Raw genomic sequence first — 26,771 nt, 5'->3', positions numbered from 1 at the left:
CCCCATCCAGACATATCAAGTCCCCTACCCCACGTGCAGCTGCTCTCACCCTCTCTTCTCATCCCCCTCAATCTATCCAAAATATTGTAATCAAAATCATCTTTCAGGGCTATCGCTTTGAACTCCTCTCACTTCCACTCTTCCCTCTTCAGTTATAAACAGTAATAAAGTAGTTAATTTCATGGATTGGATTTTCTGGTACAGAACAGCCCATCACACCAAATAGAAATGAATGAAAGTTACACTTATTCTAAGTTTGTTTTAATGTGTTTGTTTTTATTTCTGAGTTTGGTAAAAACAAATAATAGTTAGACAATATAGTGATCAGTTTTAAAACAAAATTGTTTTTCAAAGTTTAATTAGTCAATACATGACATCCTTTAAACTACAAGAAACTTTAGTATATTTAAAGTGATAGCCTGTGGCTGGTGAGCTCAGTTCCCAAACTGCAGACTCCCTCATTTTGTTTTTGAGCATATTATAGTTCCAGTTAACTAGGTCCATTCTTACCATGAATGACTTTCTTTAATGTCTGTCCTGATAAAAGGCACATTCCAGATTTAAAAAAATAAAATAAAATAAAAAATCAGTATTTAAACCATTGATAATGGTCCATTAAACATTAAAACAATGTGTTTCAAAAGCATCCGCAAAACTTTATAAAAATATTTTAGATGAAGCATTAACTCCACCAGAGAAAGGGCAGAATGAAATTTTTTCTTATGCTCCATGTAGTGTCATCGAAGTACTGTAACTGGAACTGCACAGGGTGCAACAGAATATGGTCCTTCCAGTATAAATTGCATAAAAAGTACTAGTCCACTGAAAGTTCCTTAAGGCATCACATGGCTGGATACACCAGCAGTAGCTGCCATTATCTGATATGGTAAATTCAAATGCCTCCAAAACAAGGGAATGACCAGCTGCTCAGGACTACACAATTAAAATGAGAAAATAATCCATTGTTAGGACAGGTGGAAGCACAGCAGACACACACACACCTGTGAAGGTCAATCCCTTTAATTCTCCAATTTTAAGAGTTACATTTAGTTCTAATTGTGGCAAAAGCACCAGGAAAACAAGTACATCTGGAAATGTCTGTTAATGGACTTGCCCACATTAAAACAGAAGATAAAATTCTAATGGAGATTGGAGCAGACATTAAAATTATTACGTTCCGATTTGTCTTGTCATGTGGCCTTCATTGGTGTTCAACAATTGCCACTCATTTCCAGCAGATGGCAGCACAATTTAAAGATAAAACTACCAGTAGATATAAAAATAAAATTAAAGAAAATACAGCAGCATTAAAATTAACATTTCCTAAGACCTCATATTAGCATTAAAAGGTGTAACATTACCATGCGACTCCTCTGTCAAGACCAGCCATTTACCTCATTGTCGCCTAGTCCAGTAACAAGTTTAAATACATTATGCCAGCGAACAATGTCCCTAGGCAGTGAAACCTGTGCCCGTAATTATGCTTTTTAGCCATTTATACCCAATCAACTTTCTTCAGTGAATTAACAACCTGTTTATTCTGCAGACCACAGTTTGTGAAGATTCAGAGAGACTGCACTCCAGTGGTCAACAATCTGATTAATTCCCAATCCTATTATTATTTATTATCGTAATGCTTAGAGCCCCAGTCATGGACCAGGACTCCATTGTGCTAGGCCCCAATGTACAAACAGAATACCTTAGGCAAATGAATGATAGACACTTCAGAGCAAGACTTCCCACTACAGCGAATCTTAGATGTGTAGTTAAGAAAAAGAAATGCAAGGTGGGACAATCAAAGTCTCTACCTGAAGCAAACATGCTACTAACTAAAGGTCTATAGATAGCAACATAAAGTTGAGAGAGAAAGCAGAAGGAAACCTGCTCAGGGTATAGCATTTCTGTTCAGTTACATCCTCAGGATGTTACAATAAATAATTCAGACCATAAACACTTCCCATGTTGCACAGAGTTCCTCAGTTTGTAGTGGTTACAAAGAGAAAAAAAATCTCTAGATACAGAACAGTAGAGAAATAGCATGTCTATGCCCAGGATAGGAATAGGTCACAAATTAATGTGCTTAAGACATGTGAGGACAACATTCTAAACCCCAATGAATTTGTCACGGTTGCCGATGCATTGCACGAGGACCTTGCACTATTTATCTAGCAGGAATCCCTCACTTTCACAGGCAGGGTCCCTTCTTAAACTAGTCAGCAGCGTTTCCTGCAAGACACACATCCCAGACCAGATCACAGAGCGACCTTTCTGGCACAGATCCTCTCAAAGAGGCATTCATCCAATGGAACATATTTTCCCAACTTTAGATCGAGAAAATATAACCGGTCTGATGTTTGATGAGGGTCAAATCCTTCTCTTTGTAAACGGGTTTTCTGGATTTTGAATGTGCCTTGGAAGAGAGAAAAAAAACACTAAAGTGAAAATTTTCAGAGCTGGAAACCGATGGAAACAGAGTTAGGAAGATAAATGTGACCAACACACTACTTGTTATTGGTGTTAAACCTAGAAGCCAGGTATTTCTCACCACCATACATCAGAAGTAACTCTACTGGCTGGTATGAGATGGGATGAATCAGGCCCTAGATCCCTTGGGATCAGTACAAAAGACAAATCACAATCCATTCATGGTATATGTGCTACAAACACCATAGGTATTGTTTCTTCAACCTCTGACAACGCACAATTGAAATTGCACAGATCCTGTACTGTGTTCTTGACCTAAGCCAGTGGTCACCAAACTGTGGGGCATGCACCCCTGAGGGGGACATGGAGGAATGTTCAGGGGGGTGGCATGGTGGAGCCTGGGCCAGCCCCCACAGTGGGTGGGGAGTGCCACCCAGCTCCGCCCTACCCCCAGCTCCACTCTGGCCCCACCCCCAGCTGCAGCAGTGGCCCCGCTCCTGGCCGAGGGGGGGGGGGGAAGAGACAGAGACTAGGTAAGGGGAGGGGCACGCAGACAAAAAAGTTTGGGGACCACTGCTATAGCCCAAACCTTCATTACGGGACATTGTGAGGCATTGTTCATGTTTGTAAAAAGAACCTCATGATGCAACATGCAATATATTGCAGGTGTTGTAAAAATGTAAAATTTGGATTCCTGTAAGTGCTGTCTATAGCACTGAATCCAACTGGCAATGTTTTGAGGAGTTCAGTGGCTCAGTTAAACCTATTTGCTGCTTTAGAGATTATGGTATGTGGAAAGAGTGGAGGTGGGAACCCTGATGCTTTAATTACAAGGTCAGTCTTTAGCGGTCATGTTGAAAATCTAACCAACATCTTCCTGGCTGCAAAGACTGACAGCACATCCCTTAGAATAAGGCGGAGATGCACCAAGAAGATCAGCCTTTTGATGGGGCTGGTAGTTGCTGCACAGTGGTGAAATTTCTGCCATATAATTTTCTTTTTGAAAGTTCATGTAGCTTCTGTCTAATAATTAATAAAGGCTTTTATTCAGGTTTGTAACTATTTCAAAATCTCAATTATAGATCTTATGTCATACTGGTCTGTCATTTCTGCCATCTAGAGTTGGTTGATATTTACTATGTGTGAGCTATGTAATTTCTTGCTTCCACTTCTTCAGAAGACTTAAAAAGAATCCTCCTGGAAAAGAGACATCAGCCACCTCTAAAGCTGTTTAATCAGCTGACCAGGCAGTTAGTCACCGTATGAGAAAGCGTGAATGTTTGCAAAATCTCCAGCATGAATGAGGGCAAATGATCGGGTATTAAATATTCTGTGCAAGATGGAGTGGCTAGGGCAATTATACTCAGACCTCAGTGGTTCAGGAGCCAAATCAGCGATCAATATTACCCAAAAGAGACACAGTCGTGTGAATTCATTGTTTCATTTACTATAGTACTGGTCATATTTAAACAGTATAATAGTGGCAATATTTAGTGTATATAGCGGGGTGGCCAAACCGTGGCTTGGGAGCCTCATGCAATTCTTTTACAGTTAAAGTGCGGCTCAGAGCTCCCCACACCCTCACTCCATTCTCCACTTACCAGACTAGGTTGGGAGGAATCTGGGGGCTTCTGCCCTGCGGGGAGGGTAGTCTCAGGGCTTCTTCCCCACAGGAGGCGCCTGCCAGGACTTGGGGTTTCAGCAGGCACAGGGCTGAAGCCCCGAGCCTTGGCAGGTGCGCCCTATGGGGCTGAAGCCCAGCTCTCGAATTTCTGAAGATTATCGCATGTGGCTCAGTGTCAGTAAGTTTGGCCACCCTGGGTATGTATGTGTGTATATGTTATTCTCTCAGAAAATAAGTTGATAATAACATAGTAAAAGCATCCTGACTGGCTAATAATTAAAATCACACTGTGTTTTAATGTGCTGCAAAGAGCTGCAGGAGACACATTAAAGAGCCGCTTGCAGCTCACGAGCCGCAGTCTGAGTATCACTGAGCGAGGGGGTTGCGAAAGCCTTCAGCAGATTACAAGGACCCTTTAGACTGTTTGATAGATAGCTACATTTATATTCCCAAGTGCTCTACTGCTGGCAAACGGCTCCCACTAACCCATATATAGAGCTGGCCTATACCACAGCACTGAACTCAGAACAAGTGTTAGAAAGCACAAAAATCTTTTCCTCTGCAAAGGTCTCTTCAGTTAATGGCCTTGGTCCAGCTATTCTCCTGTATAAAATTCAACTACAGACATTATTTCACTCATGTGCAAAATCCAGCAGAATCACAAGTAATCCATGAAAGAAATACAGACAGACCGACCCATGGCAGCTGCCAATTAACTCCAAATAAAACCATCTGACTAAGTGCAGCTTTCTTATTGCTACACAGTACAATTAAGCAAGTGGCAACTTTGACACTTTCCAAGTTTGAGCTGAGCTCTGGGGTCTGAAGGTTATTGACACATGCATTGCTAACAAGAAAAGAACTTGCAAGTGACCCATCAGTACCTGTGGTGTCAACTTGAGGCAGGAGACGAAGAAAGATGGGCCGTGCATAGGGAGGCAGTACCTTCTGTAGCTCCTGATACAAAGCATTAGGACTCAGTTTCGCTTTTGGATCTGCTATTGCTGCCATTCCAGCTTTCCCCTCAACCCCTGAAATAAAACAGCAGAACTCAGAGTGTACAGGACAGAGAGAATGGTGCTGGATTGGACTTTAGACACTGGGTACAGGTGTAAATACAGATACCCACCTGAACCTTACCCTTTTCTCCCTCAGTTGCAAGTGAGGGCAGCATGAAAGAGGTACCATGCTTTAACCATTGTGGTAGGGAACTCCTCGCAATTCTGATGGACTTGGAAGGAAACCACTTCCAGCCCTCCTCAGTCAAAGGTAAGGTCACAATGTCCTTATCTCAGAAAGCTAATCCAACTCCATCTTGTTAAGCTTCCTCCTCCACCCAAACTCAGTTTGCAATAAAACCAAGAAGACTGAACAGCCTTTTAATGGGAACTTTCCAATCAGACACTTGCTTGAAACACAGTTTCCCTTTTCATAAAGACAAGCATCCGAAGAAGTGGGCTGTAGTCCACGAAAGCTTATGCTCTAATAAATTTGTTAGTCTCTAAGGTGCCACAAGTACTCCTGTTTTCCTTTTCATAAAGGGACTTTTCCTCTTGCTTAGTGTAACTTTCTCCAAACCCTTTATTTGTGCCCAGAGAATTTAAGAGGCATTTATTTATGTTTTATAAAGGCTCATTTTGTTCTGTATCAGTTCTTCACACCAGGGACCCAGGTAACATGACTGACAGCTATTGGGAGATACAGCAGACAAGTCTCTCAGCATTGGAGTGGCAGCTCCCAAAGTGAGCCCAGTGACAAGCATCCCTCCAACCCCATCCCCACTCCCCTGGGGATTATACCAGGGTGCATGTTTCTGTATGGAATCAAACAGGAGTCTCCATGGAATCCTGAAGATTACTTTCACCAAGAATTTCTGCTGAGCACAATCTATATACAGGCTGAGACATCAAACACACGAGTCTCCTCCTTCCTATTTCTCATCCTTAAACAAGCCCTTTCTTTTTAAGAATAAGTCATTATAAACCAAGGTGGAAAGCATGCACTAAACACTCCAACACTGAGCTGAATTATCTGGAGATCAGAGCTCTCTGGGCACCCAGATTGCTTCTTAGTTGGATTCAACCACTAACGATCACACCTTTCCCCCATGTGTACTGATCTCACCAACAGCAGCATAAGTTACAAGTACTGATTAGTGAATTATCGCTGGGGCCTTCATTTCACTGCTCATGATGAGTGCTGGCCAAATCAGACCCCTCTGTTGCCCTGCCTACCTTCCCCCATTTTGGGGCACCCTACTCCAGCAGAGATGGTCAATTTCAAATTGTCCTGGGGAATAAGATACAAAATTTGTATATCTACCTGACTTGCCTCCCCCATGAATCGTGGGAATTCTAGGTCTCTAGTTACCTGGTACCTCCACTCCATACACGGCAACATCCGTTTGACTGAGGATGTGACTCAGGATTCCCTCTACTTCTGTGGTGGAGACATTTTCCCCTCGCCACCGAAATGTGTCCCCGCTACGGTCTTTGAAGTACATGTAACCAAGTTCATCCATCACTAACACGTCTCCTGTGGGGAAGAGAAGCCACAATCAATCTCAGGACTTGATTAAGCAACACTAGGCCCTGCCTTTCAGCCCTTGAATATGCCATCTAGGTCCAGCACATGCAGTTAAAGAGAAGACTATTCCTACCTACCTCCCAAGGGTGTGGAGCTAAATCAGTGGCCATTTCCCCAGTGCCTACAGGATCTGCCGCTGGAACAGGATGAGGGAAAGAAACAAGAGAGAAAAGCTAAAGCAATAAGGGGTGGGGTAGAGAGACTCCATCTCTATGGGTTTTCTGTTTCTAGTTCATACATTCTATATTGAATCTAGAATACTACGCAGATGGCAGCAGAACAAAACCCTAAGATAAGATTTCTTGTCAGCCTCTACAAAGAGCTGATTAAACCCTGGGAGCTCTAAGAGCCATTTCCCCTGTCCAGTGACTGAAACATATCTGTGTCTAACACTGATGAAGCCAGCACTTGTTCTGACAGTACCTGAAAGGTATGCCCGGTCCCCTTTTTGGAATACATTGCATGCTATCTTCTTATTGGTGGCACTCTCATTGACATAGCCATCAAACCTGCGCAAGGGGTCCTGCTGGTTTATTCTACCCACAAGAAGGCCTGGCTCCCCTAGAAAAAACAGGAGAAGACCCCATGAGATCACAACTGCTAACAAGTTTGGCCATTGTGCTGGCAGTTTTTGCAACACAGACTTAATGCAAGTTACTATATTGCTGTATGATATATTTTGTTGAGCTGGGCTACTTTTGAAGCAGAGACCTGGAAGTGAAAGGCTTCATATCCCATTACTCGTTCCTTGAACCAGCTAATGCCCATCTGGTATTCTTGTAGAACAGTTAAAGCTTTGAGAACTTGGTGTACACAGTAACATTTACCTGGGCAGCAGGGGATGCAGAGCCCACTAGAGTCGCGGATCAGCTCCATGGTGTCTTCATTTACCTTCACCAAGCGAATGGGATAAACATTGGGCAAAATCCGGCTGTTGAAACCACAGGCTCCAACCTTTCAAAAGATGGCCCAAGACACATGAGGAAGTGAAGGGCTAAAATTAATCATTTAGCCTCTGAGTTGCCTGTTCCTTGTTATATCTGGCTGTCTACCTTCTCCTAAAAAAGGTGTGGGTGGGAATTTTCTAATCATTCCCTATTAAAAAAGGAAATCATCCCCCACCACCACCAAGATGAGAATTTGTCCTGTAAAAGTGGCGCAGATAAAAACAATCCCAGAAAGTACATCTCCCTCTGTACTGTATCCCTCTTACTATACATTTCTCCCCTTGCACTGTAGCCACCCACTGCACACCTTTCCATCCAAGTTAGCAATGCTGCAATTACACTCTGTGGCTCCATAGAACTCCCCAATCTGTTTAATTCTGAAGCGCCTTGTAAAGTCTTCCCATATTGTGGGTCTCAATCCGTTTCCCACTGCAAGTCGCACGTGATGTTGTGCTTCTGCCTCCCGTACTGGCTGGTTCAGAAGATACCTGCAGATCTCCCCAATATATTGAATAATCTGAGGAAGCAAACAAATATAAATCAGTCTCCACGAGACCTTTATGATGCCCTGGGAACAGCTGAAACATGTGGATATAGAAAGGTAATCCCATAAATAATGCCGCTATCTCAGCACCTCCATTATTGTGGTAATGTCCAGAAGCCTTAATTACAATTGGGTATCCTTCTGCTGGGTACTGCACAAATATAAAATAACAGTCTGTGCCCCAAAGTGCTTACACTAGAGACAGACAGAAGACGACGACAAGGAGTGAGGAGAGGGGTACTGCATGCAAGCAAAGTGACTAGGGTGATGGGGGCACAGTGCTAGTGCTATTTCCTGAATATTTATTATGGGTCATGGTGTGGAGCAAGGAAAGGAGTTAATATGACTAAGGCCATACAGAAATGGAAGGAAGGGGGATAATGTGTGGTAGGGCTGGAAGGATGGAGAAGAGCACAGAGGGTGGGGAAGTGGCAAGGCTGGCAGTAGAGGGACTGCCAAGAAGGGTGGGGAATGGAGGTTGGACCAACAACCAATCAGCAGAGGGGAAATAATACCCAGAGTTCAAATCAAGTGCAGTGTGCTAACAATACTGGTGTCCAAAGACCCTGCACGTACCTCCCCTTCTTGCAGCTGCTGCTGAGCAGTCTTGGCTGGCCTCATCCCAGAAAGTTCTGTTCTGCTTCCTCTAACCATAGTTTGCATCAGAGGATCTCAGATAAGCCCCTCTCTCCTCACCCCTGGAGGAACCTGCTGTGCTCCTCCCCTACAGTTGTTATCCTGAACTCCAGCGAAGCTCATGCCTGTCCAAAAATGGGCTGCTCCTAATCAGAAGGTCCTTTTAAGAGCAGGGGCTCATGGGAATGCTGCTTTTTTGGGTCAGAATGCAGTTAAAAGTGGTTCAGAACAAGCATCTGGAGCCATGGGCAATAAACATAGAACTTTCAATACCAGCCTCTGAGATACATAATAGCAATGACAATGGGGGAGGAGAAAGAAGACTTGTGATCAGTCCAGTCCTCCCCGTATTGTGCCTGTCACGCTACGTATCAAGCAGAAGATCCTCCTGTAGTAGATCTGCCTGCTATTAGAAGAGAGATAGTCGTGTTTAAAGCTAGGATTTAGCTTCTCTCTTAAGCTTCCACACAGACCTCAAAATAGACATCTGGAACAGGCTTTCTGTCAAGTAAGAAACTCTCCAAGAGCTGAGAGATTCCAGATGACTCCTCTTCATGTGCCAGCAACCCATTCTCTGACTGTCTAGCTCCAAAGAATGTTTGAAGTTACTACACGTGTGTATTACTAATTGCATTATTGCAAAAGTCAGAGGTGTTAGGGCTGGGAAGGGACTAATGGTGTGCTCATATTTTATATCTATATGGAGGTTATGAATCTTATAATTCATTTTTCTATATTGTATTTTAACAGGACTATAGATAAAACTCCAGTGGCAAGTTAAGCTCATTGGAATTGTGAAGTTCGGGGCAGAATTTACCACTTCATCTCTATGCACCATATTTCCGGATATTCCTCTTTTGCTCATTTAGGAATGGACTGGCTAAAGATGTTAGACTGATTGATGTTAGTCCAGCGGGTTAGTAAGCATGCTCTATATCGTCAGGTGGGAAACCCAGATTCCACTTCTTGTCTTTGTCTCCTGTAGTCATCAGGACCTGGAAGCATCACAGATTTGGCAATGAAGGGCTTACAGGCTAAAGTCTCAGGAGTGGTGGTGGAGCTGAGGTGTGATGCTAGCTGGAGAAGTAAAAGGGCTTGCAGTTGAATGCTTGAGGTGGATGGCAGGGAAAAGTCAGAGCTGATACCTGGAGATTCCCTGCTGAAGCTAGAAATAATCCCACTGCCCAAATTAGTTTGCTCCCATATACTCCAGGCTGCAGAAACATGGCAGAATTCAAGACACTGCTTACTGTGCATTTGTATTTTGTACAATCATCCCAAAAGCGACTGGCTGAGAACTTCTTCCTAATCACCACAGTGAGGCCATGGATTAGACACTGTCCGACTCCCATGATGTTACCTGGAAGACAAAGCAGGGCAGGATATCAGTGCTGGCTCTGGCTTCAATCACTTTGGATAAATTCATTTACAACAATACTTGAAGGTCCTCAACAGCACCAGAAGCAACCTGGGCATTGGGATAGGCAGCAATACTGTGAACCTTTGCTTTCTGAGGAGGAAGCATACCTGCAGAATGATAGAGTGGCAGGCAGTTGTAGAGGATATCCTCAGGGCGCATTCTGTAGGCATAGTACCCAAAGGCAGCTATGCGGTAGTACCTGCAAGAACACAAGGGATGTTAAGGAATGGAAATGAACACAGCACTGAGGGCTTGGCTACACATGCAAGTTAGAGCGCATTAAATCAGCCTTGGGCGCCCTAACGCCTGAAGTGTCCACGCTGGCAAGGCATGTAGAGCACCTGGACTCCGTGGCTGGAACACCCCCGGTAATGCACCTCCACGAGAGGCATAGAGCTTGCTGCACCCTGGCTGAAACGCCAGGGTGTCAGTGTGGACAACATGTTGCATTACTGCACTGTGATTGGCCTCCAGAAACGTCCCATAATCCCTTGAAGTCAAGTGGCCACTCTGATCATTGTTTTGAACTCGGCTGCAGGCATGCATATATCCCCTTTCAAAGCTCTGTTTCTGACAGCACTCTTATCTGCTCTGAGACACAAAGCAAACCATTACTGTGGAATGCTCCTGCTGCAGAGGCAGGTGTGTGTGCACGCGCGTGAGAAAGAGAGACAGACAGACAGACGATGGCGGCTGATGGCGGGGTTTCCCCCTTCCCCCGCCACTGTTTGAACTTACAAGACAGCATGCTGACACACTCTCTGCCCCCCAAAACACACTCTCTCCCACATAAACACTCCACCTCACTCCCCCATTTGAAAAGCACGCTGCAGCCACTTGCACACTGGGATAGCTACCACAATGCACTGCTCTCTGTGGCATTGCAAGAGCTGCTAATGTGGCCACGCCACTGCGCTTGCAGCTGACAGTGTGAACGCACGGCAGCGCTTTCCCTGCTGTCATCTCCTAGGGCTGGTTTAACTCCCAGTGCTCTACATCTGCAAGTGTAGCCATAGCCTGAGTATCACTGAATGAAGAGCAGCTTCTCTTCAGCTCCTCACCTGCTGTGCACCACAATGGCAGCCTTTGGCATTCCTGTCGTGCCAGATGTGTAGATATAGAAGAGCCGATCTGGAGAACAGAAACACGAGCCAGGCATATGACAGATTCTCTTCAGCTGTTTAATCCCTTTTTCTGTGCAGGCTAGGTTTTAGCTTTGCTTCTATCAGTGATCTGCTGATCACGAGTGACTGCTTTGATCTAGTGCTGGCACAGGAGAGGGTAAACTGATATTGTTGGCACAGAAGCCACATTACAGCCCTAGCAGAGAGAACCCTTGATGCCAGTAAACTTCACCCATAAAAACAGAGGGTGAAAGACAGCCTCAATTCTCAAAAAGAAGAACAGGAGTACTTGTGGCACCTTAGAGACTAACAAATTTATTAGAGCATAAGCTTTTGTGGACTACAGCCCACTTCTTCGGATGCATAGTGGGCTGTAGTCCACGAAAGCTTATGCTCTAATAAATTTGTTAGTCTCTAAGGTGCCACAAGTACTCCTGTTCTTCTTTTTGCGGATACAGACTAACACGGCTGTTACTCTGAAACTTGTCATTAGCCTCAATTCTAATCTTTGAATCAAGAATGCAGGGCCCTAAGGGCATGCACTTTTCTTCTCCAAATTGCCTTGGCATTAGGCCAACTGCCTGAATCAGATGCTACTGGGGAGATTTCAGAGTAGCCGCCATGTTAGTCAAAAAGAACAGGAGTACTTGTGGCACCTTAGAGACTAACACATTTATCTGAGCATAAGCTTTTGTGGGCTAAAACCCACTTCAACGGATGCATACAGTGGAACCCTAAACCTAACCCAACCTGTGAACTCCTTTGACTAAAATGTCAAGTCTCACAAACCCCCTCCTAAAAATTAATATTTCCAGGGATTTTCTCCTTTACCTGAGTATAAATTATAAAAGCAGTGATCTTGGAAATATAAAATTTGTTTTTATGACATGTTTATTACACACTATCACTTATTAATCATTACAGTATTTTTATTACATTATTAAAATGGCAATACTCTTCCAAGATCTCACTTTCGTAGCTTGTATCACTTTGAATAAGCCTGTAGTAAGACAAGGCTCCTATGTTTCATCAAGGAGTATCAGATGTGAAACAGCAGGAAGGTATTTAAGAAGCCAACTCAAAGAGTTCCTCCTACACAAGTATTCAGGCCTTGAGCAGTCCAGGCAAACACCGCATGTTACAACAAAGCTTAAATTTGTTTTTTAAATTATTATGAAGAACAATACTAGCTGCCAATTTAATTTTAAAAACAGCAAAAAATACCCACCTCCCTTTCAATTTCTTATAAGGAGTCTTGAAGTTTAAAATCTCCTCAGTGCAAGAGATCTGCTTGCTTTGATCTGCTTAGCTCTTGGAAGTCCAGGCTGCTAGCCCTGGGCTGCCCAGGGTCCCTAGGGACAGCTCTGTCGCCATTAGGGAATTTTTTCCAGAGAACCCCCTGTAACATTTCACAAACCCCAGTTTGGGAACCACTGTCCTACAGTAACAGTTACTAAAATGGGAGGAACACACTCACCAACAGTGTTACTCATCTCACAGGTGTAATATAGCCTATTTCTGATTCTATTAAACATGAAACACTACTATCTAGCCAGTTCCCTTTCTTTCTTTTCTCCTCTTCCCCACAAGAGAATTAAAAAAAAAAAGAGAGAGGGGTGAGGTCATTAGTAATGAAACCAAACCACACAGCCTACATATTAGGGGAAAATTGAGGGAATCTCTATAAATAGGAAAACCCTTCTTCACCTTTCCTAAATACGAGCAGGCTACTCATCTGGTTTCTCTTGATTTTTTAGACACACACACAGTTATAGAAAGTCCTTCCTCTATTACTGGTACCAGATCCAGATGAAAGTGATTGGAGTTGAGGGTCATGGGTAACAGCACTCTCCTTCTCTCAGTTAGTAAAATATATCCATTCTCTAAACCTAGGAAACCTTAGGAAGCCAATGAACTCCAGTGACAGATATTCACCCAGAATATATTACAGTTAGGATGCTGCCTTTTGCCAACTTTTAGCCTCACTTTTCTCTTTTATACATGGTGGTTCAAAGTTGGGTTAGGATTACTCTCTCCTTCACTGCTTGCTTAGTTGCCCATTCAGTCATTACCATGTCCCAAAGGAAGGACTCCTTGAGTTCCAAGTCTCACACTTATACATTCATCACAGGAAAATAAGCTCACTGAGAAACTTACCATCTAAACCTTTGGCTGCAATCTGATCTGGAGGAGATTTCAATGCAGTACTCAGCAGAGGATCAAGGTATTTAGTCTCCACAGGGACAGAGTCTGGGTTAAAATCTCCAGAGCAGAACTTCACCATGTTCTTGCCCAGCATCCCATTCACTTCCGATATCGCTGCAAAACACAACTACCTCGGTTACAACAAGCACAACAGTCTGGGCCACAATAACAACATTGTCAATACTGACTAATTCTTTCTTTGCATCTAATAAGACATCTGCAATGCCAAGACCAGAAAAGCCAGAGACCTACTGAGATACCTATCCAAGTAATGCTCAAATTACCATGACCTCAGTATCCTAGATCCAACATGAGACCTTACTGCAAATTTAGGCAAAATTATCTTTTTATCCATTTTTGTCACATGAGCTGCAGCTCAGCAGTCTAGAAGGATTTCAAGGCCAGTGGTTCAAAGATACATTCAGAATCCCCAAATTAGATATGTTAATAAACTGTGGAAGAAAGTTTAGGTCAACAGCAATATAATACACTATGTCCAATATAAAGAACAGTGTCCAGTCCATATACTTAAACTCATTGTGTAGAAGAGTGGTTCTCAAATGAATTTTTGCTGCAAATTCACAATGGCTGCAGTTTTTGACAGTTAAAATTATACTAGTGACACGCTAATCATGTGGTTATTTGGAAGTGTCATGTAAATAAAATAATAAACCTTTTCGATGTAAGGAGTATTTACTATTAATACCACAAAAGTTACAGTTATTATGAAGTATGTCAAAGTATTTTTAAAAAAAGTTTCATGCCCCCCAAAAGTCGTGGAGGCCGCATACGAAGTCCTTGGTGCTGCACTTGAGAATCACTGGCGTAGAGGACACACAATGTGAAGTTAACTAGAGATTATAAAAATACAACAGGATAGGAAATGAATACACCTAACATTACAGATAACCTTCCTTTTCTCTCTGTGCACAGATGCAGAACTTCTGGCATGCAGAGTTTCTAATCCTCTTTACAGCTCCAAGGAGACCACACCTAACTAATGAACTCAGTCCTGGGCAACTCAATACCAGGAAGACACTGACTTAAGAGCAGAAGTAACATTTGGAGCTACCCACAATTAGGGTGACCAGATAGAAACTGTGAAAAAAATGGGACGGGGGATGGGGGATAACAGGCGCCTATATAAGTTCAAAAAAAACGGACTGTCCCTTTAAAAACGGGACATCTGGTCACGTATCCACAATACTACTCTTATCCATCATGTTACAGACTTCTCCCCCTTTAGTAACTGATCAGCAGTGACTCAGTTTTCCCATTCTGTTCCCGGTGAAACCCAAATGAGGGAGGAAAGGAACCTTTCTAGGAAACATGCCCTAAGTCCTTACTCAGAACTACTACTAACTTCAGTGAGAGCTTGCCTCAATCAGGACTAAGTAAGAACTTCAGGAGTTAGTCCTTAATGTGTGCCAACTCTCAGGTGTCTCACCTGCAGCCAGCTCTCCTCCAAAGATCACAGCCTTTGCCCCTGAGGTTGTCACACAGTAAACCAAAGAATCCAGACGCAAATTGAAGTTAATGAGAGCTGCCTCAATACCAACTTTTGCCATCCCAAGCCAGAGGCCCACAAACTCGGGACGGCTCTCCATGAAGATGGCAATGACATCACCCAGACGGAACCCCTGCTGGTAGAAGAAGTTAGCTACAGCATTGGAATACTCATCCAGCTGCCGGAACGTCCATTTCTCATCACTGGCCTCATAGATCAGAGCCACTTTGTCAGGGTGCCTGCAGACGACATCGTGGAAGATCTTTGGAATAGTGTTTTTGGTTCGCTGATGCTTTCGCAACTCATACTTGACTCGTATCAGCACCGAGAGGCCACTGCAGTAAGGAGAGGAAAGTCATAATTCTAGCAGAAAGTACAACACACCTCACATGGTTTAACATACAGTCCAATATATTTTGACTCATGCTTCTACACTGCTGTATGCGGCTTGAAAATTTCACTCACACACCGAAGGGGGGGGAAGGGGGAATAATCTTTCCCTGAAGAGTTGGGAGCCCCAATCTATTAATTTCTGCAAAATCTAAGGTTTATTGTTAAATAAAGCAAGTTTCTTTCTAGCCCTTATAGTTCAGCACTTACAAATGTGAACCACTGCAGTGCCATGTTCCTACAGTTTCTGGGCCTCTGCTGTCCCCAAGGCTTCTCCTGCAACTTCAAAGTGAAAGTGAATAGACTAATCAGAGAGACAAGATGGGAGAAGTAATATCTTTTATTGGACCAACTTCTGTTGGTGAGAGAGACAAGCTTACACGGCTCTTCCTCAGGTCTGGGAAACGTACTCCAAGTGTCATAGCTAAACGCAAGGTGGAACAGTTTGTTTAGCATACGGAGTTAACACACTTCAAGGGACCTTTAAAGGTGAAGTGGCCAGTTAACACCTTTCCAGTCATAGAGAGGAAGGGGTCGGGGGAAGTGTGTGTGGGGGAGTTAGTGGATTATAGATTGTTGTAATAAATCATAAATCCTGTGTGTCTATTGAGTCCAGGATTTTTGGTGTCTAGCAAAGTAAAGAATTTAAGTTCCCAGGCTCCTCTTCTGTAGGTGTTGTGCAGGTTTCCTTTGAGGATGAGGACTGAGAGATCAGTGCATGAAATGCCCCAGCAACTATGTGGGTGAAATGAGACAATCACTACACTCTGGAATGAACTCACAGAAAAATTATAAAAGACCAACACCATATCATCTATAGGTGAACACTTTTCACAAAGCGATCACTCTATATCCGACCTCTCAGTTCTCGTCTAGTGATGGCAAAAATCTAGTGAGCCATGACATATCCCTACAAAATTAGGAGGATGCATAAAAGCACAAAATAAAAATCTCTATTGGTTACAGCTGATGGGAACATGGTATATATTTATGTACCAGTTTTATTTGACCTCAAGCCCCAAGACTTCTTTGGTCTGATTTGTCTATTTCTCTTTGTTATGTTGGATGCCAATAAAGTGGGAGATTTTTTTATCAGGATAAACACTGAGGCTGTGTCTACACTACAGACCTTACAGCTGCACCGCTACAGCTGTGCCGCTGTAAGGTCTCCCACATAGCCACTTTTTGACAGCAGGAGAGAGCTCTCCTGCCAGTATAATTAAACCAACCCCAACGAGCGGCCTCCTGCCGACATAGCACTGTCCACACAAGCATTTTTGTCAGCGTAACTTATGTCAGTCAGGGGTGTGTTTTTTCACACCCCTCACCAACAAAAGTTTTGCTGACAAAAGTGCTAGTGTAGACAAAGTCTGAGTTCATAATGGGACTCTAAAGTTTCTCTCAGAGATGCCTCTGGATCCTAAGGCCAGTCTTCCATAAAGAAAGAAAAACACACATTCGACAGAGGAGTCTGACTCATAGGCTATTGGCCTGAGCCAGCTAAAGCAGTGTTCTCTAATTGGAAGTTTGGACCACTGCTGTCCTACACAGAACAATGATTGCTGGCTATATTTCTGTTATGTTGGAGAGAGAGAGAGAGAGCACCACAGCGAGCCTCTTTAGACACTTAGATACACACAGACCCCACACACATAATCCACAGCAAATTTAATTTGAATACCTTAACCAAATTAAAAAAAAGACATGGATGAGACTATATTACAGATCCTTATTTTAAGGATTTCATTTAGGGGGACTGGAAAACGGGGAGCCTGCTTTCTCAACAAGGAAATAATTGCAAATACATTTTGTTTTAGAACAACGCTTGCCTGTCAGAACATGCTTTGCAATGTTCTAGTATTATGTTATAAGCTTAGTAATTTGCAGATCCTGTTGGAACACACAAAAGTATTTCCATAATTCCATAAAGAAAGTTTAAAAACAAAACCACAGCTTGGACATGTATCATTAACTCATAATCGGAGCTTTAACAGAACAGAGGCAGACTTCCCATGTAGAAAAGCCATACAATTGTGATTGGGGACGTTGTTTCTTGTCAGAGAAAAACCTCCAGTGTATTACTCTTCATATGCATCTTCTTACCATTCAAACCCCTAAACTGTTCCAGGAATGGTGGTGAGAGGTGGTCTCTTAATGCTGCCAAATGAAGACTGTGGGGGAGGGAGAAGATAAAACAATAGTCTACAAATAACTAGAGGAAGCAAACACTAAGGGGGGTGAGGGAAGAGATTGTTTAGGATTTATGAGGGAGTATAACTAGAAGTTAATGGATAAAATGAACAGATGAAAAATTTAGGCTGAGTAACTGAAAATCCACAGACTGAAATCTACTAGACCCTGAAATAGTCTCACAAGGAAAGGAGTGGTCTTTTCTGATTTCTCTAGTTTCTATTACATCGGTTATGGGGCAGGAATTCATTTCCTAAAATCTAACTCTGGATTCTTCACACGTATATTGTTTTGTTTCTGTTGAAGACACTCATGGTCTGTCTCAATTTCCATACTTGTTGTAATTTCTCAATAGACAGAGAATTAAATATGCTAAAACATACTACCATAGCATCAACACTCAAATGAGAATACCCACCTGGACCCTACTTTCCTAAAGGGGGGGAAGGTGGTGGCTGTATTTTCTCTATCATCAAATAGGAAATAGTTGTGCAACAGGAGTTTGCAAGAAGCTCCCAAAAGTTGAAAGGTTATTTATTATCAGCACCGTAAAAGTCTTACATCCCCATGACTGTCAACAGCAGGAACCCTGGTCAGCAAAGCCATAGGATGGGGGAGGGGGTTGTTTGAGAAACAAGCTGCAGGCATTTTGTGAGACTGAGCTGGCCTTTCATGGTGACCCTATACTGAGCTGTGCCAGAGACAGAACAGAAGAGCCTTTTCACTTGTTAGCTACCCTTTTCACATTCTGAAGGGGCTTTATTCTCTCTATTTATTTTCTGCCATTATTCCTCACTTGCCATGCAATCAGGAGGAAACAGTCCTTCAAAGTCCAGTGACAGCCACAGTAAAGCTAGGCAGTCTCTGGTGATCACAAGAGCCCTAAATCCTTTAGAACAAAGGCGTTCCCTCGCAGAAGCCCAAGAGGCACAGAACTAAGTGAGACACTAATTACAGAGTCTCTGGCTGCCCCAGGAGGTAGGGGAGAGACTAGAGACTGATGTCTAAATCACAAATTATTTTTTAAAATCTATAAACTTAATCTTGACTGACTGTCCCTTAAACTTTAGCAGGAACAAGATACTTTGCTTCTGTAACACTTTCCACACACTTTAACAAATGTTTTACAAACGTCTTGTTACATTTCACAATCAGAACATTTCCTTAAGGCAAGTCCTCATTCTGAGCCATTCAACTTATCGGTGTTCCTAGATAAACTAAGCCTTTCAAGCCACAATTCACTTCCCCTCACATAAAGAGCAGACAAACAAAAAAAACTCTAACTGCAAATTAAACCTTGAAGCGGTCAAGCTTAATGACACAAAACCAATTTATTATAAGTTCTTACTCTAAGCACCTTTCCAAACATTTCAGGAATTAGAAGGTGGAAAGGTTTCAGCTAGGGTCCAGAAACATTATAGTCTTCGTAGGTATATTTCCAACACTCTAGGTCATAATTCCCCTGCTATGCTGCTAATGCAAGTTGTTAGAGTTGAAATAGATACAAATTTATTGCTAGTAGTGAAAGGTTATTTTATGGAAACACAAAACCAACACATTACAGAATAAGATGAAGGCCCGCAAAGCAACACTTACAAGAGATCCCTCAGAGCCGTCTTAAAGATGATACGGAGAAACCTCCATCCTCCACTGCCAATGTAAACGCCCAGTGTGGCTGCCAGACTCCATGACCAGGGCACACCAAAAAACCGCATAAGCCCAAGTGAGCCCAGGGAAGCAGTGCAAACCCCAATCATGTGCATTCTAGAAAGAGAGAAAAATTTAACTATGATCACTGCCAGACTCGACCCAGACCCCCTAACTGATCACAAACAAAAGTCCAGGGATACATCCTAGAAACTAGATGCACAGAGACATCACATTGTTCATGGGACTCTCATTCATAAATGAGTTTAGTGACTGACAGTGAAAGTGGCAAGATAACTGGGAACATGAGTCTTCCATTATTTCTCAAAAATTTCTGGATTATGCAAGTGTTTAGATTCACAAGTTCTTTCTGGATGGCTGACATGCCAAAACCCAACTGACATTTAGCCACAGGCCAAAATTATTACAACCCAGAACAGCTTTGAAATGGCAGTTTTCCAAACTAAACGAGAGCATTTTGATACAGAATCTGGATTTAACTATATTTATTTCAATTACCAAAAGACAAAAAAAAAATCCACCAAACACAACATTTGCTATGTGTCTAAAATTTGGTAAAAGTGGATGACTATTAGTCAATGAATTTGAGATGGGATTGGTGTTCCTATCATCTTGTGATGAAGGAGTCTCCGAAACATGTCTATCTTAGAGTTTTATATTGCCACCCACTACCACAGTAACAGCACTTTTCACGTGAAGTCAATAGCAACAGCAAAATCCCTATTAGACTTCATGGAATCTCTCGCACTTCTCCCTTCTCAAGGTAAAAACTCTGCTTGTGGTAGAATTTTTTGTGTGTTTTTTTAGATTTTATGAATTTCCACTATATATTGATGGCAAGGGTTTACATAAGAATGGCCATACTGGGTCAGACCAAAGGTCCGTCTAGCCCAGTATCCTGTCTTCTGACAGTGGACAGTGCCAGGAGCTTCAGAGTGGATGAACAGAACAGGCAATCATCAAGTGATCTATCTATTGGACAGAAAGCAGTGTCAGATTTGCAAGTGTCCTCCTTATAGTGAAAAAGCACTAGGAACTTTTGTAATACCATGAATAGGAAAAAAAAAAAAAATCCCATTGTAGCACCCATCCCATCCCCCAGTGCAGATGAGGAGCAGGGAGGTGCATTAGTTCCACCATGGGGGGGAGGGAGTAAGGGGAAGTTTCCAGCATCTACATGAGGCAGAGTAAGAGGGACATGTGAGAAAAATCCTTTCCAGTGACAATGGGAAATATCATCCGGACATCACATGGCTGCTTACACCATTCCAGGATGCTTCTTGCCCATCATGGGTACTGGGTTAATCCCTAGTATGGTCCTCTCCTCACAGGTACCTCAGTCACTGCCCTAGACCGTTCAGACATCTTACCACCTTCCCCTAGACACCACGTGGGATCTCTCAGACTTCACATCCAGAAACTATGCCTCCCAACCCTCCACACCTTCACCACTGTCAGAGCCTTCAGGTTATACCCCACCTCCCCAGGGAGCATGTCAGCACCCCTCAGACCTCACACACCTCTAGACACCATGCCAGCCCTACTGCTTCACAATCTCAAACCCCATCCATGCACCCCCCCACTATGTCAGGACCCTCCCATACCTCCCCTCCCTAGGATCATGACAGTTGGATTACTGAACCTACCCCCATACTCTATTCCCTAGGGACCATGCCAAACCCCTCCAGACCCACAGAGCCCACCCAGGGGCACCATGTCCAGCCCGACAGGGCCAGCCCTACAAGAACTGCCCCTACTGCCTGACCTCTACCCCCAGTACTGTATCAACTACAGTCACCAGCCCCCCGACATTTACCCACTGTCCCTAGGTCAGCCCTACAACCTCTACCCCCAGACCTGTACCTGCTGCCCTGCATCAGTCCTAGAACCTCTACCTCGAGCAGGTGCCAGCCGCCCGACATCTACCCGCTGCCCCTGGGGTCAGCCCTACAACCTCTATCCCCAGCCCTGTGCCAGCCCCCCGACATCTACCCGCTGCCCCTGGGGTCAGCCCTACAACCTCTATCCCCAGCCCTGTGCCAGCCCCCCGACATCTACCCGCTGCCCCCCAGTAAGCCCTACAACCTCTATCCCCAGCCCTGTGCCAGCCCCCCGACATCTACCCGCTGCCCCCCGGTCAGCCCTACAACCTCTATCCCCAGCCCTGTGCCAGCCCCCCGACATCTACCCGCTGCCCCCCAGTAAGCCCTACAACCTCTATCCCCAGCCCTGTGCCAGCCCCCCGACATCTACCCGCTGCCCCCCGGTCAGCCCTACAACCTCTATCCCCAGCCCTGTGCCAGCCCCCCAACATCTACCCGCTGCCCCCCGTCAGCCCTACAACCTCTATCCCCAGCCCTGTGCCAGCCCCCTGACATCTACCCGCTGCCCCCCCGGTCAGCCCTGCAATCTCTATCCCTAGCCCTGTGCCAGCCCCCGGCCCTGACATCTACCCGCTGCCCCCCCGGGTCAGCCCTACAACCTCTATCCCCAGCCCTGTGCCAGCCCCCTGACATCTACCCGCTGCCCCCCCGGTCAGCCCTACAACCTCTATCACCAGCCCTGTGCCAGCCCCCGGCCCTGACATCTACCCGCTGCCCCCCCGGGTCAGCCCTACAACCTCTATCACCAGCCCTGTGCCTGCCCCCTGACATCTACCCGCTGCCCCCCCGGTCAGCCCTACAACCTCTATCCCCAGCCCTGTGCCAGCCCCCCAACATCTACCCGCTGCCCCCCGGTCAGCCCTACAACCTCTATCCCCAGCCCTGTGCCTACCCCCCGCCCTGACATCTACCCGCTGCCCCCCGGTCAGCCCTGCAACCTCTATCACCAGCCCTGTGCCTGCCCCCCAACATCTACCCGCTGCCCCCCAGTCAGCCCTGCAACCTCTATCACCAGCCCTGTGCCTGCCCCCCAACATCTACCCGCTGCCCCCCCGGTCAGCCCTGCAACCTCTATCCCCAGCCCTGTGCCTGCCCCCTGACATCTACCCGCTGCCCCCCCAGTCAGTCCTACAACCTCTATCCCCAGCCCTGTGCCAGCCCCCCAACATCTACCCGCTGCCCCCCCGGTCAGCCCTACAACCTCTATCCCCAGCCCTGTGCCAGCCCCCCGACATCTACCCGCTGCCCCCCCGGTCAGCCCTACAACCTCTATCACCAGCCCTGTGCCAGCCCCCTGACATCTACCCGCTGCCCCCCGGTCAGCCCTGCAACCTCTATCCCCAGCCCTGTGCCAGCCCCCTGACATCTACCCGCTGCCCCCCTGGTCAGTCCTACAACCTCTATCCCCAGCCCTGTGCCAGCCCCCCGACATCTACCCGCTGCCCCCCCGGTCAGCCCTGCAACCTCTATCCCCAGCCCTGTGCCAGCCCCCCAACATCTACCCGCTGCCCCCCGTCAGCCCTGCAACCTCTATCACCAGCCCTGTGCCTGCCCCCCAACATCTACCCGCTGCCCCCCGGTCAGCCCTGCAACCTCTATCCCCAGCCCTGTGCCAGCCCCCCAACATCTACCCGCTGCCCCCCGGTCAGCCCTACAACCTCTATCCCCAGCCCTGTGCCAGCCCCCCAACATCTACCCGCTGCCCCCCGGTCAGCCCTACAACCTCTATCCCCAGCCCTGTGCCAGCCCCCCGACATCTACCCGCTGCCCCCCGGTCAGCCCTGCAACCTCTATCCCCAGCCCTGTGCCAGCCCCCCGACATCTACCCGCTGCCCCCCGGTCAGCCCTGCAACCTCTATCCCCAGCCCTGTGCCAGCCCCCTGACATCTACCCGCTGCCCCCCGGTCAGCCCTGCAACCTCTATCCCCAGCCCTGTGCCAGCCCCCCGACATCTACCCGCTGCCCCCCCGGTCAGCCCTACAACCTCTATCCCCAGCCCTGTGCCAGCCCCCCGACATCTACCCGCTGCCCCCCCGGTCAGCCCTGCAACCTCTATCCCCAGCCCTGTGCCAGCCCCCCAACATCTACCCGCTGCCCCCCGTCAGCCCTGCAACCTCTATCACCAGCCCTGTGCCTGCCCCCCAACATCTACCCGCTGCCCCCCGGTCAGCCCTGCAACCTCTATCCCCAGCCCTGTGCCAGCCCCCCAACATCTACCCGCTGCCCCCCGGTCAGCCCTACAACCTCTATCCCCAGCCCTGTGCCAGCCCCCCGACATCTACCCGCTGCCCCCCGGTCAGCCCTGCAACCTCTATCCCCAGCCCTGTGCCAGCCCCCCGACATCTACCCGCTGCCCCCCGGTCAGCCCTGCAACCTCTATCCCCAGCCCTGTGCCAGCCCCCTGACATCTACCCGCTGCCCCCCGGTCAGCCCTGCAACCTCTATCCCCAGCCCTGTGCCAGCCCCCCGACATCTACCCGCTGCCCCCCCGGTCAGCCCTACAACCTCTATCCCCAGCCCTGTGCCAGCCCCCTGACATCTACCCGCTGCCCCCCGGTCAGCCCTGCAACCTCTATCCCCAGCCCTGTGCCAGCCCCCCGACATCTACCCGCTGCCCCCCGGTCAGCCCTGCAACCTCTATCCCCAGCCCTGTGCCAGCCCCCCGACATCTACCCGCTGCCCCCCCGGTCAGCCCTACAACCTCTATCACCAGCCCTGTGCCAGCCCCCGGCCCTGACATCTACCCGCTGCCCCCCGGTCAGCCCTACAACCTCTATCACCAGCCCTGTGCCAGCCCCCGGCCCTGACATCTACCCGCTGCCCCCCGTCAGCCCTGCAACCTCTATCACCAGCCCTGTGCCTGCCCCCCAACATCTACCCGCTGCCCCCCGGTCAGCCCTGCAACCTCTATCCCCAGCCCTGTGCCAGCCCCCCGACATCTACCCGCTGCCCCCCGTCAGCCCTACAACCTCTATCCCCAGCCCTGTGCCAGCCCCCCAACATCTACCCGCTGCCCCCCGGTCAGCCCTACAACCTCTATCCCCAGCCCTGTGCCAGCCCCCCGACATCTACCCGCTGCCCCCCGGTCAGCCCTGCAACCTCTATCCCCAGCCCTGTGCCAGCCCCCCGACATCTACCCGCTGCCCCCCGGTCAGCCCTGCAACCTCTATCCCCAGCCCTGTGCCAGCCCCCTGACATCTACCCGCTGCCCCCCGGTCAGCCCTGCAACCTCTATCCCCAGCCCTGTGCCAGCCCCCCGACATCTACCCGCTGCCCCCCCGGTCAGCCCTACAACCTCTATCCCCAGCCCTGTGCCAGCCCCCCAACATCTACCCGCTGCCCCCCCGGTCAGCCCTGCAACCTCTATCCCCAGCCCTGTGCCTACCCCCCGCCCTGACATCTACCCGCTGCCCCCCGGTCAGCCCTGCAACCTCTATCCCCAGCCCTGTGCCAGCCCCCCGACATCTACCCGCTGCCCCCCGGTCAGCCCTACAACCTCTATCCCCAGCCCTGTGCCTACCCCCCGCCCTGACATCTACCCGCTGCCCCCCTGGTCAGTCCTACAACCTCTATCCCCAGCCCTGTGCCAGCCCCCCGCCCTGACATCTACCCGCTGCCCCCCGTCAGCCCTACAACCTCTATCACCAGCCCTGTGCCAGCCCCCTGACATCTACCCGCTGCCCCCCGGTCAGCCCTGCAACCTCTATCCCCAGCCCTGTGCCAGCCCCCTGACATCTACCCGCTGCCCCCCCGGTCAGCCCTACAACCTCTATCCCCAGCCCTGTGCCAGCCCCCTGACATCTACCCGCTGCCCCCCGGTCAGCCCTGCAACCTCTATCCCCAGCCCTGTGCCAGCCCCCCAACATCTACCCGCTGCCCCCCGTCAGCCCTGCAACCTCTATCCCCAGCCCTGTGCCAGCCCCCCGACATCTACCCGCTGCCCCCCGGTCAGCCCTGCAACCTCTATCCCCAGCCCTGTGCCAGCCCCCCGACATCTACCCGCTGCCCCCCCGGTCAGCCCTACAACCTCTATCCCCAGCCCTGTGCCAGCCCCCCGACATCTACCCGCTGCCCCCCGGTCAGCCCTACAACCTCTATCCCCAGCCCTGTGCCAGCCCCCCGACATCTACCCGCTGCCCCCCGGTCAGCCCTACAACCTCTATCCCCAGCCCTGTGCCAGCCCCCCGACATCTACCCGCTGCCCCCCGGTCAGCCCTGCAACCTCTATCCCCAGCCCTGTGCCAGCCCCCCAACATCTACCCGCTGCCCCCCGTCAGCCCTGCAACCTCTATCCCCAGCCCTGTGCCAGCCCCCCGACATCTACCCGCTGCCCCCCGGTCAGCCCTGCAACCTCTATCCCCAGCCCTGTGCCAGCCCCCCAACATCTACCCGCTGCCCCCCGTCAGCCCTGCAACCTCTATCACCAGCCCTGTGCCTGCCCCCCAACATCTACCCGCTGCCCCCCGGTCAGCCCTGCAACCTCTATCCCCAGCCCTGTGCCAGCCCCCCGACATCTACCCGCTGCCCCCCCGGTCAGCCCTACAACCTCTATCCCCAGCCCTGTGCCAGCCCCCTGACATCTACCCGCTGCCCCCCCGGTCAGCCCTACAACCTCTATCCCCAGCCCTGTGCCAGCCCCCCGACATCTACCCGCTGCCCCCCGTCAGCCCTGCAACCTCTATCCCCAGCCCTGTGCCAGCCCCCCGACATCTACCCGCTGCCCCCCGGTCAGCCCTGCAACCTCTATCCCCAGCCCTGTGCCAGCCCCCCGACATCTACCCGCTGCCCCCCGTCAGCCCTACAACCTCTATCCCCAGCCCTGTGCCAGCCCCCTGACATCTACCCGCTGCCCCCCGGTCAGCCCTGCAACCTCTATCCCCAGCCCTGTGCCAGCCCCCCGACATCTACCCGCTGCCCCCCGGTCAGCCCTGCAACCTCTATCCCCAGCCCTGTGCCAGCCCCCCAACATCTACCCGCTGCCCCCCGTCAGCCCTGCAACCTCTATCCCCAGCCCTGTGCCAGCCCCCCGACATCTACCCGCTGCCCCCCCGGTCAGCCCTACAACCTCTATCCCCAGCCCTGTGCCAGCCCCCCGACATCTACCCGCTGCCCCCCCGGTCAGCCCTACAACCTCTATCCCCAGCCCTGTGCCAGCCCCCCGACATCTACCCGCTGCCCCCCGGTCAGTCCTACAACCTCTATCCCCAGCCCTGTGCCAGCCCCCCAACATCTACCCGCTGCCCCCGACCCGGGGGACACCGCGCTCAACCGAACCTTTCCCGAGCTCCGACTCCCCCGCCCCGGTACCTTGTCATGCTCCAGCGGCTTCTACCCCCGCGCCAGCCTGGGCCCCGCCCCGGAAACGGCCCGAGTCCGCTCGCCAGGGCCGGGCCCGAGGGGCGCACAGGCTCTAGACGAGCAGATCATAGAGAGGAAGAAGCAGCGAGCACAGGGACCGGAGGGAAGGAGGAGCGCAAAGAGCCGGGGAGGGGGATAGAGGGGAAACAGAGAGCGGGGGGATAGAGCGGCTGGAAGGAGGAGCATAGAGAGCTGGGGGAGATAGAGGGGCTGGAGGGAGGAGCATAGAGAGGTGGGTGGGGATAGAGAGGCTGGAGGGAGGAGC

At 48.6% G+C, this 26,771-nt stretch overlaps 1 protein-coding gene across 2 annotated transcripts; it reads right to left on the bottom strand.

Moving 5' to 3' along the window:
* Positions 1–255: 255 nt before the first annotated feature.
* Positions 256–26,771, bottom strand: SLC27A1 (solute carrier family 27 member 1). Of its 2 annotated transcripts, none has more exons than XM_054012748.1 (13): positions 26,456–26,771; positions 19,194–19,361; positions 14,958–15,352; positions 13,463–13,624; positions 11,243–11,312; positions 10,289–10,380; positions 10,012–10,121; positions 7,889–8,098; positions 7,462–7,588; positions 7,058–7,195; positions 6,419–6,583; positions 4,933–5,079; positions 256–2,410 (listed from the first exon to the last, which is right to left on the bottom strand). In XM_054012748.1, the coding sequence occupies exons 1-13, from the start codon at positions 26,461–26,463 to the stop codon at positions 2,253–2,255; spliced, it is 1,950 nt and encodes a 649-aa protein (XP_053868723.1). In that variant the 5' UTR covers positions 26,464–26,771; the 3' UTR covers positions 256–2,252. The 2 variants fall into 2 exon arrangements, with proteins under 2 accessions (XP_053868723.1, XP_053868724.1); XM_054012749.1 differs by having other exon boundaries at positions 26,423–26,570.

This window comes from Malaclemys terrapin, chromosome 23 (assembly GCF_027887155.1).
Source record: "Malaclemys terrapin pileata isolate rMalTer1 chromosome 23, rMalTer1.hap1, whole genome shotgun sequence".
Classification (NCBI taxonomy): Eukaryota; Metazoa; Chordata; order Testudines; family Emydidae; genus Malaclemys; species Malaclemys terrapin.
Note: the sequence above shows the minus strand (reverse complement) of the source record. Positions and strands in the feature narration are given on the sequence as shown.